The sequence below is a fragment of the Ptiloglossa arizonensis genome, chromosome 9 (genome assembly GCF_051014685.1).
Source record: "Ptiloglossa arizonensis isolate GNS036 chromosome 9, iyPtiAriz1_principal, whole genome shotgun sequence".
Classification (NCBI taxonomy): Eukaryota; Metazoa; Arthropoda; class Insecta; order Hymenoptera; family Colletidae; genus Ptiloglossa; species Ptiloglossa arizonensis.
Genome location: NC_135056.1, coordinates 20,763,973 through 20,779,570, shown reverse-complemented (window position 1 = coordinate 20,779,570; position 15,598 = coordinate 20,763,973). Strand labels below are relative to the sequence as shown.

Here is a 15,598-nt window from a genome sequence, read left to right as displayed (position 1 = left end):
CAGTATTTGTCATCCTCTGAAATATGGCAAGAGCAGGGATAAAAAAGTAAATATGTACATATTAGGTTTGAGACGATTATATCACAAATGAGGTATCCTAAGCAAATTTAAGATCAGATGATTTCATATTACATATTACATCATTGCATATTACAATACTTATTTTATACATTTTGAAGTTTTCTGTATAATATACATATAATATATATGTATAGATCACAAACGAGATATCATATACAGATATATATGTATATATATTTCCTACCAAGAGAATGATGTTATACAGAAAACTTGAAATTTTCATTGTGTAAGACTCATAAACAAAAACTATATCTAAAACTATATTGTTTTCGATATTTAATTTGCACATTAGTGCAGTACTTTACTGCAATTATACGAATAGTTCATATACATAAATTTACGCGTGTATCGTGAATTTGTTTATGTACCTAATAAAATTTACTGTATTGCCGTCCACGTACAAAATTACAAGCAATAAATCTATACATAAAAATGGGTTATGCAATTCATTTATTATTATTCCTTAATTCGTAGAAAATAATAATGATAATATACACTGTTGTTTTTTGATCAACAAAGACAGTACAATAATAATAATGATAATACAGTTACAGCATACGTCAAAACTGTAAGTTCTTTAAATTATCGAAACTAAGTCTTACGATTTAATTTGCAATTAAAATTACTTCTCGTCATTTACGCAAGTGTTCCTTATAATAACTACTGTAACATTGCACTTTGTATTCTTGAACTTTGTATTTATTAATATAAGAACGACGAGCATTAAATTTAATGAGAAAACTAACAATTTTATAATGGCAGTGAGAGGAAAGCTGCCCGATAACGGAAAGCAAAATATACTTTCAGACTAAGCAAAAGTAAAAACTCCATTCTTACGTAATGACTTTGTGTTGCGCGCGCGCGCGTGTGTGTGTGTGTATGCGTATGCGCGCGCACGGATGCGCGCACGCGTATGCAGTAGGATATAGATATGCGTACATACATTATACATGCCATGTACGCGCGATGTGTAGATGCACATACAAAAACATAAAAACTTTTTAGAGTTGAAAACGCATTTCAATCTATCATCATTCAAAATCTTTTGCATTCTCTCCGCTAGCATAGTTGAAAGTGCGCTGGTTTTATTATAGATGAGCACTCAAATTCGTTTTAACGAGTCACAATCGCACATCAGTTCCCCTTTCGATACAATTCTCCTAACTCTTGCCCTACCCACCCACCCCAAAAATATACGCATTTAAATAATCATCGCTAAAATTTTGGCGAGAACATTTTGTCACAGTTCGTGGCGCATTGATATCCCATTAATTTTCCTAGTAAAAATTACACATTACTACATTGAAGGTATGCACTACGATTTCTTTATACACGCATTAATGAAATATTCGGATCGATCTGAATCCAAATTCTTTCATCCTAGAAGACGAAGAATCCAATTTTAATAACTCGTGGACTGAATTTCTAAGAAACAATTTTACTTTTGTTTGCAGTAGGCAGACCTTGTTATTTTACAAATCTAGAAGTACATGTTGGTTTTAATAATTCGGTCAATGCTCTTGGTGTTCGACAACTCGCTAAAATCTTAGAGAAAAAACGGTGACTATGATGGCGCTACGTCAGAACAAGAATAGTTAATAGAATAATACAATAGTTTTATCACAAATCTTATAGAATGTTATAGATCGATTAACGGACATACTGTCAAGAAAATATTACATCCTATTTCATATAATGATTAAGTTAAATTACAGAACGCCCTTAACGTTATTTAAATGCTCTATTGCGCAATGGAGGAATAATTATCGTTAATTAATTCGATAGTAATTTAATTTTGAACTCGAGTTTATGAACATAGTTGGTTTCCCCTTAAATGTTCCTTTAATTGATCTAATACTGATTTCTCCACCTGCTCCATCCTTTTGATCAATTTTTCGAAAGCTATGATTTTTGTTCTTGTCACGCGTACATCTTATTGATAAACACAGGACGAAAGAGAGAGAGAGAGAGATATACATATATTTAATACAAATATACAGCAGTTTGTTCGTGACACGTTTTGACGGCCGCGATCGTATTTTGCTAGATGAAAATTTAATAATAGATATATAAAGGAAACGTTATACCATATGAACAAATGAGACATAATTAATTTTGATTGTTTACTTCACTGAAACGTTGTTTTATCCTCAGCTATAGTCATCTTATTTAAAGTGTATTTCAGCTCAATACATAATCAATGTTCAGTATTTTCTTTGATGGAACTTTGCCTTTTAATTGCTACCACTGACATATGGAATTATGAAAAGTATTTTTAGCATTAATATTCATGACTAGCCTTAAGATGTATAGTACACGAGAATAAAACAGTAATTTTACATTTGGATTTTAACATGTTAATAGAGCTGAATTTGACTAGTTGTATATTCTGGACTTGTATAATTTTTATTTAACGTTTTACATATTATTTAATGATGAACTTCGACTTGCATCCAAAGTTGAAATGCACTTCAAAAGGCGATAAATTAAAATGAGGATTAAAAACTTTACTAAATTTATGTCTCCTGAAAATTTTACCGTTGTATATTCTAATATAGTCATAAAACTTGTTACTAGAAATATGAATTTGAATGACTATTGCAACTTAATAGTTGACCTGATATATATTCTTTTTATCATGGTTTCAATATACAAATCCAATTAATCATGCAAAATAAATAATGGTTTTCTTGTTACAATGTTCTTAAAGTAAAAATTCACATTAAACGCGTAAGATTTGTAAAACTGATAACTACTTTGCTGGAAAAGTATGAAGGTTTAAAAGTACGGCACGGAAGATAACCTTTTGAAAAAAAAAAAAGAGAAACAAAATGTATACAAAATTGTCCTACTGAACTTCTCAGATCTAAATACTTGTAAAATCGCACAACTCCTCTAAGTGAGCTTTAAGCCTCAACGATTCGATTCGTTCCATAACTGAAACGATATTTCTACACATAAAAAACTGTTAACATAAAATTCCGTTCCTCGAATTCGACATGAGAAACCACGTTAAACAGATAATTACTTATTTCCTCTTATTTTTTATTTTAACTAATCCCCTTTAACTTGATTCGCTAAATGAAGATTATTCCGTTACTATATTCGTAAACGGTGTATTCGATACGCAATGACATTTACGTGCAACGCATGTACTTAACGTTCACCCGAATCAAGGCATTGTAATACATCGAAGTACAGAATACAGTAATGAATTTTTCGTATAAGTACATACATATGCATGGATCATGGATGAAATAAAGCATGCATGCATGCATATATACACACATATACATACAAGCATATATATAATATATGTATATATAAGCAGTATTTACAATGTTTTCATGATATCGATCACGCATTCTGAGAACAGCAATTAATATGTGCTACCTAGTATTTAGCTAATTTAATTATTATCATTATTATTTAATTATTATAATAATAACTATTATTATACATAGTATAAGAGCATGGATTTTCCTCCTTTGTCCTCTTTATCTACGGAAATAGTGCTTAGAAATAGCTCAACTCAGTATTTTCCTTCCTAATTTTTAACAATAGGAAGGATCATCATCAACGTCTGAATTTATTCATTATCCTATTATATGTAAATTTTGTGTATGATATAAATATTTTATTAGTAAAAAATTGTTTAGTGAAATAAGTTTATTAATTTGAAAATAAAATGATTTTGAAAGACCATAGGTTTTGAAGCCAGTCTCTTCTATCAAAATTATATATACACAAATATTAATGGAAAAGCAAATTACCGAGAGATAATGTAAGATGCTACTTTAATTATGTATGAGCAATGAACCAAAATGATTGTGTATTCTATTTCAGATAGAACTATATAAAATTTTTGAACAGTAAATAAATCAACGAATATCACTTCTTTCTTTCAAAATTCATCGAAACATTATTTTTTTGCTTTTTTCTTTGAGAAAAACTTTACTAGGCCTTTACTTATTCGTTGTTAGAAGAATAAAAGGCAAGGAAAAATTTAAACAATGAAGAATAACACAGTAACAGAAGATACTAATTTTATCCTCAAGACTCTATATTGAGTCTTATGACAGCATTTATCACTTACAAGTCTTTTCCTACTTTTGTGAGACCTCTAAAAAGTCATTAATGTTACAGGACAAGGAGGCCTGTTTTCACATACCTAAATTGTGTTTATAATTTGTTCTGAATGAAACCACAAATTACTATTTATAGCTGTTAAGAATGTGGAAAGTCAATGGTATGTGTTTCATTGCCAAAAATCAAACGCAACCTTTTCATCGGTGGTGGAGGAGGATCGAGGTTTAAATCACGTTTCTTGTGCCGTCTTTCACGATCTCGAGTTTTATGCTTTTTTTTACGTCTACTTCTTTCCACGCCTTCTACGCGTAATACTTCATACTCAGGTTCGTAACTGTCTTCACTAAGACTTGTTCCTGATTCCACAATATCTTCTAAAACTGGCGAACGTTTCATACGAAGTGTAAGTTTCAATCTACCGGTTCTTTCTGGAGTATTTGGGCAAACTTGACAATTAGAATTATTCGTTTGCCATTGACACTCTGAAAGAGCCGTTGACTTTTGTGCACTATCGTTATTATAAGTTGATAATCTGTAAATAATTTGTTATTAATATTCATTGATACGTATTTTTTAATGTACAAGATAGGTATTTTAATAGAAACATGCAGATGACGCTTTAAATACTTACCTCTTCAGACTTTCGCTATCAACAGAATTCTCTCTTGATTGACTACTACCATCTGAATCTGCCAATTGATTTTGGTTACAACTAGTAGGTGGCCATGGCTCTTGCGGAATTAATACTGGCGGCTCGGCTTTATTGCATTCGTCATTGTATTGCATTTCTTCTAAATGCGATGCGAGCACAGATGTATGACGAGTTTCTGGCTTACCTCGTCGCATTATTGATGGTATTCTAATATCTTCCAAATTACTTTCTTTTTCACTAAATTCGTAAATATCACCTTGAATACCCGAATCATCATCAGCTACGCCGATTTCGGCAGTTGCTATTTTTTGCCGATCTCTTTTTTGATTTCTTGTTAATCTGCTTTTTGTTTTTCCAACTTTACTACGAGTCTTTGAGATAGATGCAATGATATTGTCAGTTGTTTTGTGTTCTATGACAGTTCCCAATTCCTCTTTCCAACCAGAGCTTATAGATTTTTTTTCATTTAAAATTTTTTTCCTACTTTTGTGAGATCTTAACGTCGTATTTGGCATTTCATTCACTTGCACAGGTTGTTTTAAAATAAAATTGTGATTATCTTCAAAATTGTGAGCTGTAGTGTCACTGAAACTATTAGGCGCCATTATATTGAAGTTTTTATTACTTTCTTTACATGGTTGCACTCGGGAATCTATATCTGTTGTCAATGTTTCAATAATTTCAGGTTTCTCAAACTGCATTTCAGAAGAATTTGCGACATTTACTATGTATACATTGTTTTTAAGTATTAAATCATTTTGATGAGTTAGCACTGTACCGTGACATTCAAAGTCATTCTCCTCGTTATTTTCTATGTTGAAATTTTCTTTAACAAAATTTAAATCGCTAAATTCATTCTTAGTCGAAGATTTTACAGAATCTGAGACAAATGTATCAAATTTGTTTGCTTCATTTTCTACCAAATATTTGACTAATGCAGTTGAATTTGTGAAGTTACTTCTTTTGCATTCCTTATCAGATTTCTGTGTATCAAGTGATGTAGAAATAGTTGTATCAGTATCTGCAAATTTTAAATTTTTAGGTGATTTTACAGGAATTGGAGACATCTGTTCTTCAATTTTACAAAAATGTTCCTCATGCATGTGTTCATATTTATCTTCTTTCTCTTCGTTCGAATCTTGCTTTTCAAATTCTAGAAATTTTTTTACACAACTGCCAAACTTTATTGCCGATGCATGCTTTATATCTTCAGAATTCTCCATTGAGGATAAACTGTAATGACAAGTTCTTGATTGACAATTTTCTTGCAAAATTAATTCTTTGTTACTAGCCTCATGTAAATGATCTAAACGAGTTTCAGGTATGGAACTTATATGAACTGAATCACAGATATTTGTACTATAATGATCTTTTATAGAATCGGAAGCCGTAATATTATCTACTGAATTTGAATTCACTTGTATAGTAATATCAGTTACTTCTGTTTCGTTTGTCAATTTGTTATCTAATTCTCTGTTATCTTTGACAAATGTAGGTGAACACTCTCTTTGAAAATTAGAACAAGTTGATTGCTCCAATGTGTCATGATGTGGGGTTTGAACATGGCAAACATTATGAATCTTTTTATCCAAGGTGCTCTCGGGACGAGGCTTGTGTAGTCTAGAATACATAACTTCTTCAGCCACTTCTACTCTGTCAGAATCTTCTTTACGATGACTTATATCTTCTATTTCAATATTTTTTACTATGGAACCATTTAAACAAGGAGATCTAGTTTTCTCAGAGACTCTACTCTTCTTGGTTTCTGTTCTTTTATGAAGCCTGTGTATAAAATATAAAATGTAATGTTCTTTTCACTTTATAATTAGAATATACATTTCATACTACAAAATATACAATCTCACCTGGAGGCTCTTAGAGTTTGATTATTTTTGACATTATTTTGATGACCATTGTTATTGTCAAATTTACTTAGCTGTTTATTTCGTAAATTTCTTGTTACAGAATTAGTAATAGCAGAAGGGTGAGGTCGAGATGTTTGTAGGACGTTTTCTCCGTTGTTTATAATAGGCTGTTGCTGAGTGATATCAGAGAATCGACATCCTTGTGCAATTAATAATTCCGCATCATACTTTGTTAATCCTTTTCTCCGCAATTCCTTCATACTAAGACTTTGTGGCGCTATTGCAGCATTACCAACAAGTACTGCATTTCTTTCTGTAAGAGCGGTATCCGCTTGTTGTTTATTGCGACTTAATGGCTGTTGCCTATGTTTCGTGCGATTTATACGATTGTCTGTTTCCCTTAGACGATATCCTGCAATAATTTTTAATTTAAAAATAAATTAAATTCTTATTATTTGATATTCATTCATTTTTAAAAGTACCAGAGGAAAGTTCTTCTCCTGGCTTTTGATTTGCAAAAGCTCCAGTTCCTCTCCTTTCACAGGTTTCACATTCACAATAACAATTACCATCCCCAAAAAAATCTTCCCCGTAAAAGCATGTAATTTCTTCCCCCACTTCAATGTCACGAAGGACCTTAACGCAAGCTGTATCTCGTCCTGTTGCCACAAACTATATTTTGAACAAATTAGGTAGTATAAATTATTACTGCACGTACATAATGTACATAATGTCTACAGTTAAATTAAAAATAAATTAAATACATTTACCTTGCAGTTAGCTCTACAATCATGATTAATGTATGCTGCTGGACCTAACCACAGCTGTGCACAATTTTTTCGACAGCTAAACATTACAGAGAAATCATTTTTTCCAGGATGCAGTAATGCTGCTTCTTCCTGAAATGTTGTTTTATAAATACAAAACAATTTTGTATATTTTACCGCAAAACAAACCTTTTCACTAAGTTCTGCAATACACCCAACAAGACAAGATATTTTGTCATGTTTCAACCATTTTCGAGTTGCACAAATTTTGGCACCCTTTTGACCTTCTAGAGTATATCTATAGCAAGGTTCTATTGCAAATCCAGAGTCTTTGTCAAAAACTCTTAAATATCTGTATATCTATATAACCAAAAAAAAAAACAAAAAAAAAACAAAAATAATTTACATACGTAAAAATTTATAGAGCATTACATATTAATATTCTTCTTTACAGATATAACTCACATGTTTCTCCAAATTTATCTGTTGTTGTTTTGATTTTGTATGTGGGAGTCGAGCGCCCCAGTCTCCACCCATTAATTTTTTATATGTTTTTTCATAATTTTGTGTTTGAATAAATTCACAAATAATTTTACGAAGTTCATCTTTATTTGCTTTCAATGGCCTATACCTTTAATGTAAAATAGAGGTTCCATCTCATAATATCATTTTATATTATGAACAAAAAAATTATTTTTAAATATTTACCTGATATTCATTTTATGAGTGGTAAAACCCAGATAAGGATCTAGCACGAGAGAAGTAGCTAGGTCATCATTGTCAGAAAGTTCCTTGGGTGTCATGCCCCCGCAACTACCAACATTGTTAGGTTGCATTTTTGCACCCACTGACCCACCTAACCTTCGCTCCTGCTTCCGTACTATAGCTGCTGAGCCTTGAATGGATAAGCAATCCACCACCATTCTGTAATCCGTACTGTTACTGGAAAAGAAAGATAAAAGATTAATTGAAAGTTAATTCAAATTAAATAAATGAAAACTCAGGTAACATATATAGATTTATATTTAAGCACATGAATATAATTTTATGCATGCCAAATCACAAAGAATGATTCTTTCATATATTTCCTTGTATACATATCAACTCTTTGCTTTACTTTCTTATGATTTTATAAAAATACAATTTTCGTTCTATTATAGAAATTGAACTTTGAAATCACTTTTTGTTATTTCAGATAGTAAATTTTGAAAATCACCTATTTCTCATTGACAGATAAAATGTCTCTATCACTGGTAAGAACCAATAAACTTAACTAAAATTAATTAAATAATCAGAATTCATAGTAATATGTACAACATATGAAACCAACCAAGTTTCTTATATTTTATAAATTTTGATTCTCAATTATTAATGCAGATGTAAATGTAAACTTAAAATATAAAACAAGTGTAAATATGAAAATCATGTAAAGTTTAATTGAACAGGATGCACTAAGAAAAATAAAACATACAAATTTCTGAAAATAATACATCAATTTTGAATATGACGTAATTGAAAATATATAAATTATAAATATATTAAACACAGTGTGAAATAAAGAAAAGTAATTGAAAAAGTGTATTTCTTTGCGAAGAATGCGGTACTAAAAATTTCGAGGTACTGACATATCAATCGTATCGATAGAGTATTTTGTATATTAAGAAAATGTTAAATGATTCAGAAATATAATAAATAACGTGTCAAAAAAGACTGTTCATCAAAGTTACGTACTATTTTGATAATATATTAGAAATATCTGGAGATCATGCTCTGAACTCTAATGGCGCAGACGAGCCAGAGCGCTCCTAGAGGCACGCTGCGCTCCAATTTACTGAGCGAATTTACCTTCTTCTTAATGAATTCAAGAATGATCAAACAGTTCAATTCTCTCCCGAACAGTATACTTACCTTAAAGAAGCTCTCCTGACAATAGAAATCACGCATTTTGCTAACAATCTCGGACTTTTTTGGAATAAGACGAAGACGCGTTCGGATCTATCATGGCAGATCTACTATAGGCACACACACTTTCCCTATTTTCGTACTGCAAAGAAAACAATCATTGCACAGAATTGCTACGATTTTCTTGGAACACGAATAAAATTCAATGCTTGCTTTGTCAAAACAAACCAAAAAACAATAATCATTCAATTGAGAACGTAACCGAGAAAATCCATGTTTTGGAACTACAGAATGTCGCGTACGTCATACATATATGTCTTGAACACCTCGATCTAGTAACTTTCCTGATTTACTAAACTGCCTAAATTTCTGTAAGGCTTTCTGAATTTAAAGTTTATTCTGATGATCTGTGAATTAGCTATTGAGAAATGACAATACTTTATGTCTAGATTTTAGTTGCTTATTCAACACAATATACATTATGATGGAGGCATTCCTATTCGTCTTTTTTTTTATAATAATCGATTTGAAGTTATAGAGATATTAATTTAGTAACGTAAGATGTTAAAGATGTAGCACTGCGTTTCCATGGAAACCATATGATACTCCAGTGTTCTCTCGTAAAATAACAATAACGTCAAAACGATTTCACTGAAAATGACTGTTTTATGATTGTTATATCATTCATTCTTTTCTTTAGATGGTAACTATTATATTTCAATTTAGATTATTTGCATTTGGATCCTAAATTTTAGGTTAATAATTTCTAAGAACTTTAAATTCAAAATCTTTTTGAAGTGCAGATTATAAAATCTAATTACGAATGCAGAGGCGTAGAGACAAATAATACAAAAATTATAATTACTGTAGCAATAATTCATAATTCAAGACAATTGACTAGAATATTAATTTTAAGTAAGGTATTAAATATATTATTACAGGAATTAATTTTGTATATTAGTAAGTAAAATATAATTTTTTCATTTTCTGCCTAAATATGTAATACTTGACTGTTATCGATCGATGAACAATTTGTGACTCTATCAATCATGTTTGCATATATAACGCGTGTGCATGTATATAAGATATCTGCCAAATGTGTGGTGACTATCATTGTATAAATAAAAGCTTATAAAACCGAAGTATTAGTGATTTGTAATCACAAACAAACTTTTCTTTTTTTTTCTTATCGAACACTAACCAGTTGATAGTAAAACACTTGAAGTAGAATCACATGCTAACCTATCGTTTCGTTTAAAGATTAAGAATCGTTCATTAATTCAAAAATATAACAATGACATTTGAATATACAGAAAAACAAAATCAGCGTTTGAATAATCTAAAAGTCGGTTTAATTGATTTTATTGCTGGATCACTTGGTAATTACGTCTCGTAATATTATTGAACGTATTGTTGGTTTTTCTAATCTATGTATAATCTATGTACACACAACTTCAGAAATAATTTCAGAAAAAATTAAGTAATAAATATATTGCAATAATAAGATAACATTAAAAATCTTTAAATATTTGTATTTAACCACAGTTGTAATTCATATATCATTATACCTCTACTTTCTACTTTACAAACTACTATATCTGTAGAATTTGAAACTCAGTTATTTATTATATCGTTAGACAATTATTTATTTTCACATTGTTATAAAAAAGAAAAAAATGATAATTAATTTAATACATTAAAAGATTATTTATTCTTATGTAAATGCACAAATTTATATACTTTTATTTGATACATTATTTGTTTTAAGGTGGGGTAGCACTTGTATATGTTGGACAACCATTAGATACCATTAAGGTAAAAATGCAAACATTTCCTTCTTTGTACAAGGGCATGTCAAATTGCTTTCTACAAACACTTAAAACGGATGGAGTAATGCGTGGTTTATATGCAGGAACTGTGCCTGCCGTGGTTGCTAATGTAGCTGAAAATTCAGTACTCTTTGCAGCATACGGGGGATGTCAGAAAATTATTTCTAATTTCTTAGGTAATATAATTGTCTTAGAACATTGTAAATCTAAATTTCAATTTTTAGTTTAAAAGATAATATTATTATATAGGTGTAGAAAAAGTAGAGGATTTAACTTCAATTCAGAATGCTTGGGCTGGATTTTTTGCTGCCTTTTTCTCTTCATTAACATTGTGCCCAACAGAGCTTATAAAATGTAAGCTACAAGCAATGAGAGAAGTTCAAAGTGAAACGACATCATTGACTACAGTTAGGGTAATTAGAAAAAAGATAAAAAGAATGCAAAAGATCTAATACAGAAAAGTATATGTAGCAATTGAAAAAGTTATTATTTCATAGAAACAAATTGGGCCATGGGGACTGACTAATCAAATTCTTAAAGAACAAGGGCTAAGAGGCCTATTTACTGGTTTATCATCGACTATAGCACGCGAAATGCCTGGATACTTTTTTTTTTTCGGAGGTTATGAAATCACGAGAGAACTTCTGGCAAAGCCAAATGAAAGTAGAGACAATATTGGATGGCAGAAAACAATGATAGCTGGTGCTGTGGGAGGTACTATTTTATGGCTCGTAATATTTCCAGCAGATGTAATTAAAAGTAGAATACAGGTTAGTTCTATTATTCATTAGAATGTTCATACTTCAATAAATAATATAGGTGTATATATTAATACGTTTGTTACAAGAAGAATTTAAACAATGAGAAACGCTGATTTGATCAATTTCACGTTTAAATTATAATTATATTTAAAGGTAAAAAATCTAAAGACGCCAGCACTAGTGGTCATGAAAGATATTGTAAGGAGTGAAGGTATTGGTTCCTTGTACAATGGTTTAAAACCAACATTAATCAGAACAATCCCAGCAACAGCTACGTTATTCGTAACTTATGAATATACTAAAAAATATATGCATACCTTCTTGGAAAAATATTGATATAAAAAATTATATTTATTAATGTGTATTATATGAAATAGAAAAATATCTTTATCTGATAACTATACACACACATATGCATGTACATTTATACTTGTTACATAAATGTATATTTTCATTTATTGTAAATAATATAAGAAGTTATGATAAATTTGTTCAGTATTAAAAGAATATTTGGGAAATATTTAGTAAATATGTAACATAAAACTGATGTAATATTCTTTTCTTTACCATATTACTTTTAGTGGTTTAGTATGATGCATTTATTTTACATTTATCTTGTCTATTTTAACAATGCACAAAAACATTTTTAATTTTTCATAACTTCTCATATGTTATAATTTATGTAAAAAGTATTTATTATTATCAGTCATAACATAAATAACATTATGAAATTTAAGATATACGTATAAGTATGATAATAAGGTAAGGAAAATTGAAAAGAAAGTAAATATAAATTAATACTAAGTACAAGGGTGTTGGTAACATAAGAAAAATTGAGAGAGAAGAGCAAATATAAATTTCCAGGAACTTACTTTTTTGATAATTTTATTTTTAAAAAAATCTACACTTTTATAACATCATAATTATCTTTGGAGAAAATTAATTGTTTTAAATAATTACATTTTTCATTTTCTGTAACCAATTTTTCCCACTTATCTGTACAAATCTGTAAAAGTATCAATAAGATTAATAATCGTGCATAAAATTTCTATACTAATGCATTATTAATATATAAGAAATAATTTAAGAAATTACTGGAATTGGTGTGTATCCAATACTCTTTAATTGCCTAAACAATGTATGGGCATAAGAAATATAACCATCTCGACCTTGTATGTTAAATCTATTGGTTAAGAAGATGAATATTTTCCACTGTATTTTTCTTAAATCATTATCATTTACTCGTTTAATTGAACCATGTGGCATTACTGATAAAATAGGTTCAACTGCGATATATTTGTCATGTTCATCCAAACCAAAAACAATGTCGTCAGAATTAAAATGAGGTAAAATCTGATCAACATATGGGTGTATTCCCAGTTTTTCCTGTTAGAATAAATTCAATGCATTAAAACTTAAATTTCTTTTGTCGCTTACAAAATTTACTTTTTGCATGTTTTTGAAAAAGTACCTTGCATAAGAATACAATTTCATTTCGTAATAGTATATTAGGGTGTCTATTGTGCACATTAGAATGTTTGCAATATTTCTGCAACAGCAAGAAAGATTTCATTTTTTTATCACTGTACTTAATTATCTGAACACCAAATTTAAATTATTAATTTTATATATTAAATTATACCTTTATTAGACACGTATATAATTTTTGATTCAGTAATGGACCTGTATAATTAGGAACCTCTATTTGAACAGAACAATTTAAATACAATATATCATTTGTTAAATTATTCATATTATTCTGTTGTATGTGTTTTATAAATGCAGGATTTAATACATGTGTAATTAATTCTTCTGGATATATATTTTTGTGTATTAAGAATATTAAACTCCGTAACAATGATTTTGAATACCTATAGTGGATACATTAAACAACAATATAATTTAATATTGTTTATGATTACAATGTATATAACAATATCACTTCGATATAGCAAAGAAAAACTTACAACTTAATTTCTTCCATTCTGGAGCTTTGATAAGTTTGCATTAGTTCATTCACTATTTCATGACATTCTGACTGGTACTCTGCACAAGGTGTAAGTGTACACACAAGAAAACTAATCCTTTCAATATCTTTTAATCTTGCCAATTTAATTTCGTTTAACATTCTAAATGATATTTAAACATTATTTTTATTATCTATAGGTATTAATAATAACTTTTTTTAACTTAACCTACCTGCGAAGAATATTATCTATCAAATCTCTATCATATGTGCGAATGGATCCACATGTATGTGCAATATGCGTTAAAGTTACTAATGGTAGTCGTGCTAGTTCAGGTTGTAAATGCTTCAATAGAAACAAAAACTGATTCTGCAGATCACAGCATTGGCTTTGACTACTATATCTAAAATACATAAATGTTTGTGTAAGTGCTATAGAAAAAATGTTTATTTATATAAGGTATTTCCTACCGTAATATTTTCAGAGTTGCTCCTATAGTACTGTTATGCATAATTTTAACACTATTTGCTATTTGTATTAGCATTTTTTTCAACAATAATGTATTACTAATTCGTCTTTCATTCATAAAATAGCCCCTTGCAATTATACCTATTTCATCCCCAATAATATGATTCATATGGTCCTCTAAAGTATGTTGAATATCAAACATAGGTAAGTCAGGTACATTGCACAGACTTAAAAAAAAAAAGAATTGAACTAGATTTTTTGATGTAAGTTTATGGGGCTTAGAACCCAACTTTCGGAGTGAACGCCACATATAATTAGATTTACATAATTCAAGTTGATAAAATACACTGTTTATTAATAACATTTGTGAAGGATCGAATACAAAAAATCGTTTTAAACATTCTTCATCCAATTCTTTCATAAACGAATAATAACTTGGTAAATGTTTCAACGAATCATTTATTACAATCAAATGTTGCATTAATTTCTGGATTTGTTGATCATTTAGTTCAGAAAGTTTAGTAACAGAAGCATTTAAAACCATATGACATATTTCATCATTAAGACTATTATTATTTAAATAATAATATGTTAATTTCTTTATGGCTTCAAAACAATCTAGTGCAGTTTTTGGTGATTTAAATCTAGAGAACAGTATTTCTATTTCTTCAGGAGTAACAAATACTTTTGTATTAGTAGGCCTCATAATAGTATTTTTGTAATGTACAGATTCTTTCAGTAAATTGAACATTATTTTATGTTCGCTTAGAATTTTCGATTTCATTAAATCAGTTTCTTCGTTATTATCAATTGCAATCATTGTAGATTTTCGAGACAAAAGCTTTCGAGACAAATGCTTTTCTGGTAATTTTTTAAATAAAATAAATGTTCCCTTCCACTTCTTATCAATGTCCAGCATGTAGTTTGGTTTCTTATGTAACCTCAAAATCAAGATTTTAGTGTGTTCATGTCTATAACCAAAAATTTTTCTTGCGAGAGCACTCATTCTTTGAATTGGTACAAAAAGTACGGATTCCGACTATGTGTTTAAAAGTTTTTTTAATTTTGAAGTACAATTTATTTACACTTGTACACACTTGCGGCATTGACCGCTAACGAATAGTAACGACTCTGAGAAGCCTGGTTGTATGAATTGTAATTCTTTATTTATATATTTTTAATATACTTTTCCATAGCAGGGAAGAGTTTGATTCTAT

At 29.5% G+C, this 15,598-nt stretch overlaps 3 protein-coding genes across 6 annotated transcripts; 1 reads left to right on the top strand and 2 right to left on the bottom strand.

The window, feature by feature from the left end:
* Nucleotides 1-2,034: 2,034 nt before the first annotated feature.
* On the bottom strand, nt 2,035-9,621 carry Hmt4-20 (Histone methyltransferase 4-20). The gene is made up of 10 exons (XM_076320428.1): nt 9,585-9,621; nt 9,363-9,498; nt 8,163-8,396; nt 7,920-8,085; nt 7,644-7,814; nt 7,458-7,586; nt 7,170-7,359; nt 6,688-7,099; nt 4,802-6,604; nt 2,035-4,702 (listed from the first exon to the last, which is right to left on the bottom strand). Exons 3-10 carry the CDS (start codon nt 8,375-8,377, stop codon nt 4,309-4,311), a joined length of 3,480 nt encoding a protein of 1,159 aa, XP_076176543.1. The 5' UTR covers nt 8,378-8,396; nt 9,363-9,498; nt 9,585-9,621; the 3' UTR covers nt 2,035-4,308.
* Nucleotides 9,622-10,019: 398 nt separating this feature from the next.
* Nucleotides 10,020-12,450, top strand: LOC143151168 (mitochondrial ornithine transporter 1). 4 transcript variants are annotated; one of them, XM_076320046.1, is made up of 5 exons: nt 10,020-10,059; nt 11,125-11,361; nt 11,435-11,598; nt 11,683-11,955; nt 12,100-12,448. In XM_076320046.1, exons 2-5 carry the CDS (start codon nt 11,178-11,180, stop codon nt 12,280-12,282), a joined length of 804 nt encoding a protein of 267 aa, XP_076176161.1. In that variant the 5' UTR covers nt 10,020-10,059; nt 11,125-11,177; the 3' UTR covers nt 12,283-12,448. The 4 variants fall into 4 exon arrangements, with proteins under 4 accessions (XP_076176161.1, XP_076176159.1, XP_076176160.1 ...); XM_076320044.1 differs by lacking the exon at nt 10,020-10,059 and adding an exon at nt 10,398-10,459 and having other exon boundaries at nt 12,100-12,450; XM_076320045.1 differs by lacking the exon at nt 10,020-10,059 and adding an exon at nt 10,438-10,498.
* Nucleotides 12,451-12,820: 370 nt separating this feature from the next.
* LOC143151166 (FAST kinase domain-containing protein 5, mitochondrial) lies at nt 12,821-15,579 on the bottom strand. Its single transcript, XM_076320040.1, has 7 exons — nt 14,384-15,579; nt 14,146-14,316; nt 13,914-14,075; nt 13,589-13,817; nt 13,418-13,495; nt 13,042-13,332; nt 12,821-12,952 (listed from the first exon to the last, which is right to left on the bottom strand). The coding sequence occupies exons 1-7, from the start codon at nt 15,385-15,387 to the stop codon at nt 12,848-12,850; spliced, it is 2,040 nt and encodes a 679-aa protein (XP_076176155.1). The 5' UTR covers nt 15,388-15,579; the 3' UTR covers nt 12,821-12,847.
* Between the last annotated feature and the right edge of the window lie 19 nt (nt 15,580-15,598).

Excerpts from the sequence above, each read along its gene's own strand:
- Hmt4-20 (XM_076320428.1), bottom strand. The coding sequence starts at position 8,377 with ATGGTGGTGGATTGCTTATCCATTCAAGGCTCAGCAGCTATAGTACGG. Across the intron at positions 8,086-8,162 it reads ACTCATAAAATGAATATCAG|GTATAGGCCATTGAAAGCAA; the intron begins GTAAATATTTAA and ends TTTACATTAAAG. Across the intron at positions 4,703-4,801 it reads GATAGCGAAAGTCTGAAGAG|ATTATCAACTTATAATAACG; the intron begins GTAAGTATTTAA and ends AATTATTTACAG.
- LOC143151168 (XM_076320043.1), top strand. The coding sequence starts at position 10,651 with ATGACATTTGAATATACAGAAAAACAAAATCAGCGTTTGAATAATCTA. Across the intron at positions 10,736-11,124 it reads TTTTATTGCTGGATCACTTG|GTGGGGTAGCACTTGTATAT; the intron begins GTAATTACGTCT and ends ATTTGTTTTAAG. Across the intron at positions 11,599-11,682 it reads CATCATTGACTACAGTTAGG|AAACAAATTGGGCCATGGGG; the intron begins GTAATTAGAAAA and ends ATTATTTCATAG.
- LOC143151166 (XM_076320040.1), bottom strand. The coding sequence starts at position 15,387 with ATGAGTGCTCTCGCAAGAAAAATTTTTGGTTATAGACATGAACACACT. Across the intron at positions 13,818-13,913 it reads AGAATGGAAGAAATTAAGTT|GTATTCAAAATCATTGTTAC; the intron begins GTAAGTTTTTCT and ends TATCCACTATAG. Across the intron at positions 13,496-13,588 it reads TATATACGTGTCTAATAAAG|AAATATTGCAAACATTCTAA; the intron begins GTATAATTTAAT and ends TTGCTGTTGCAG.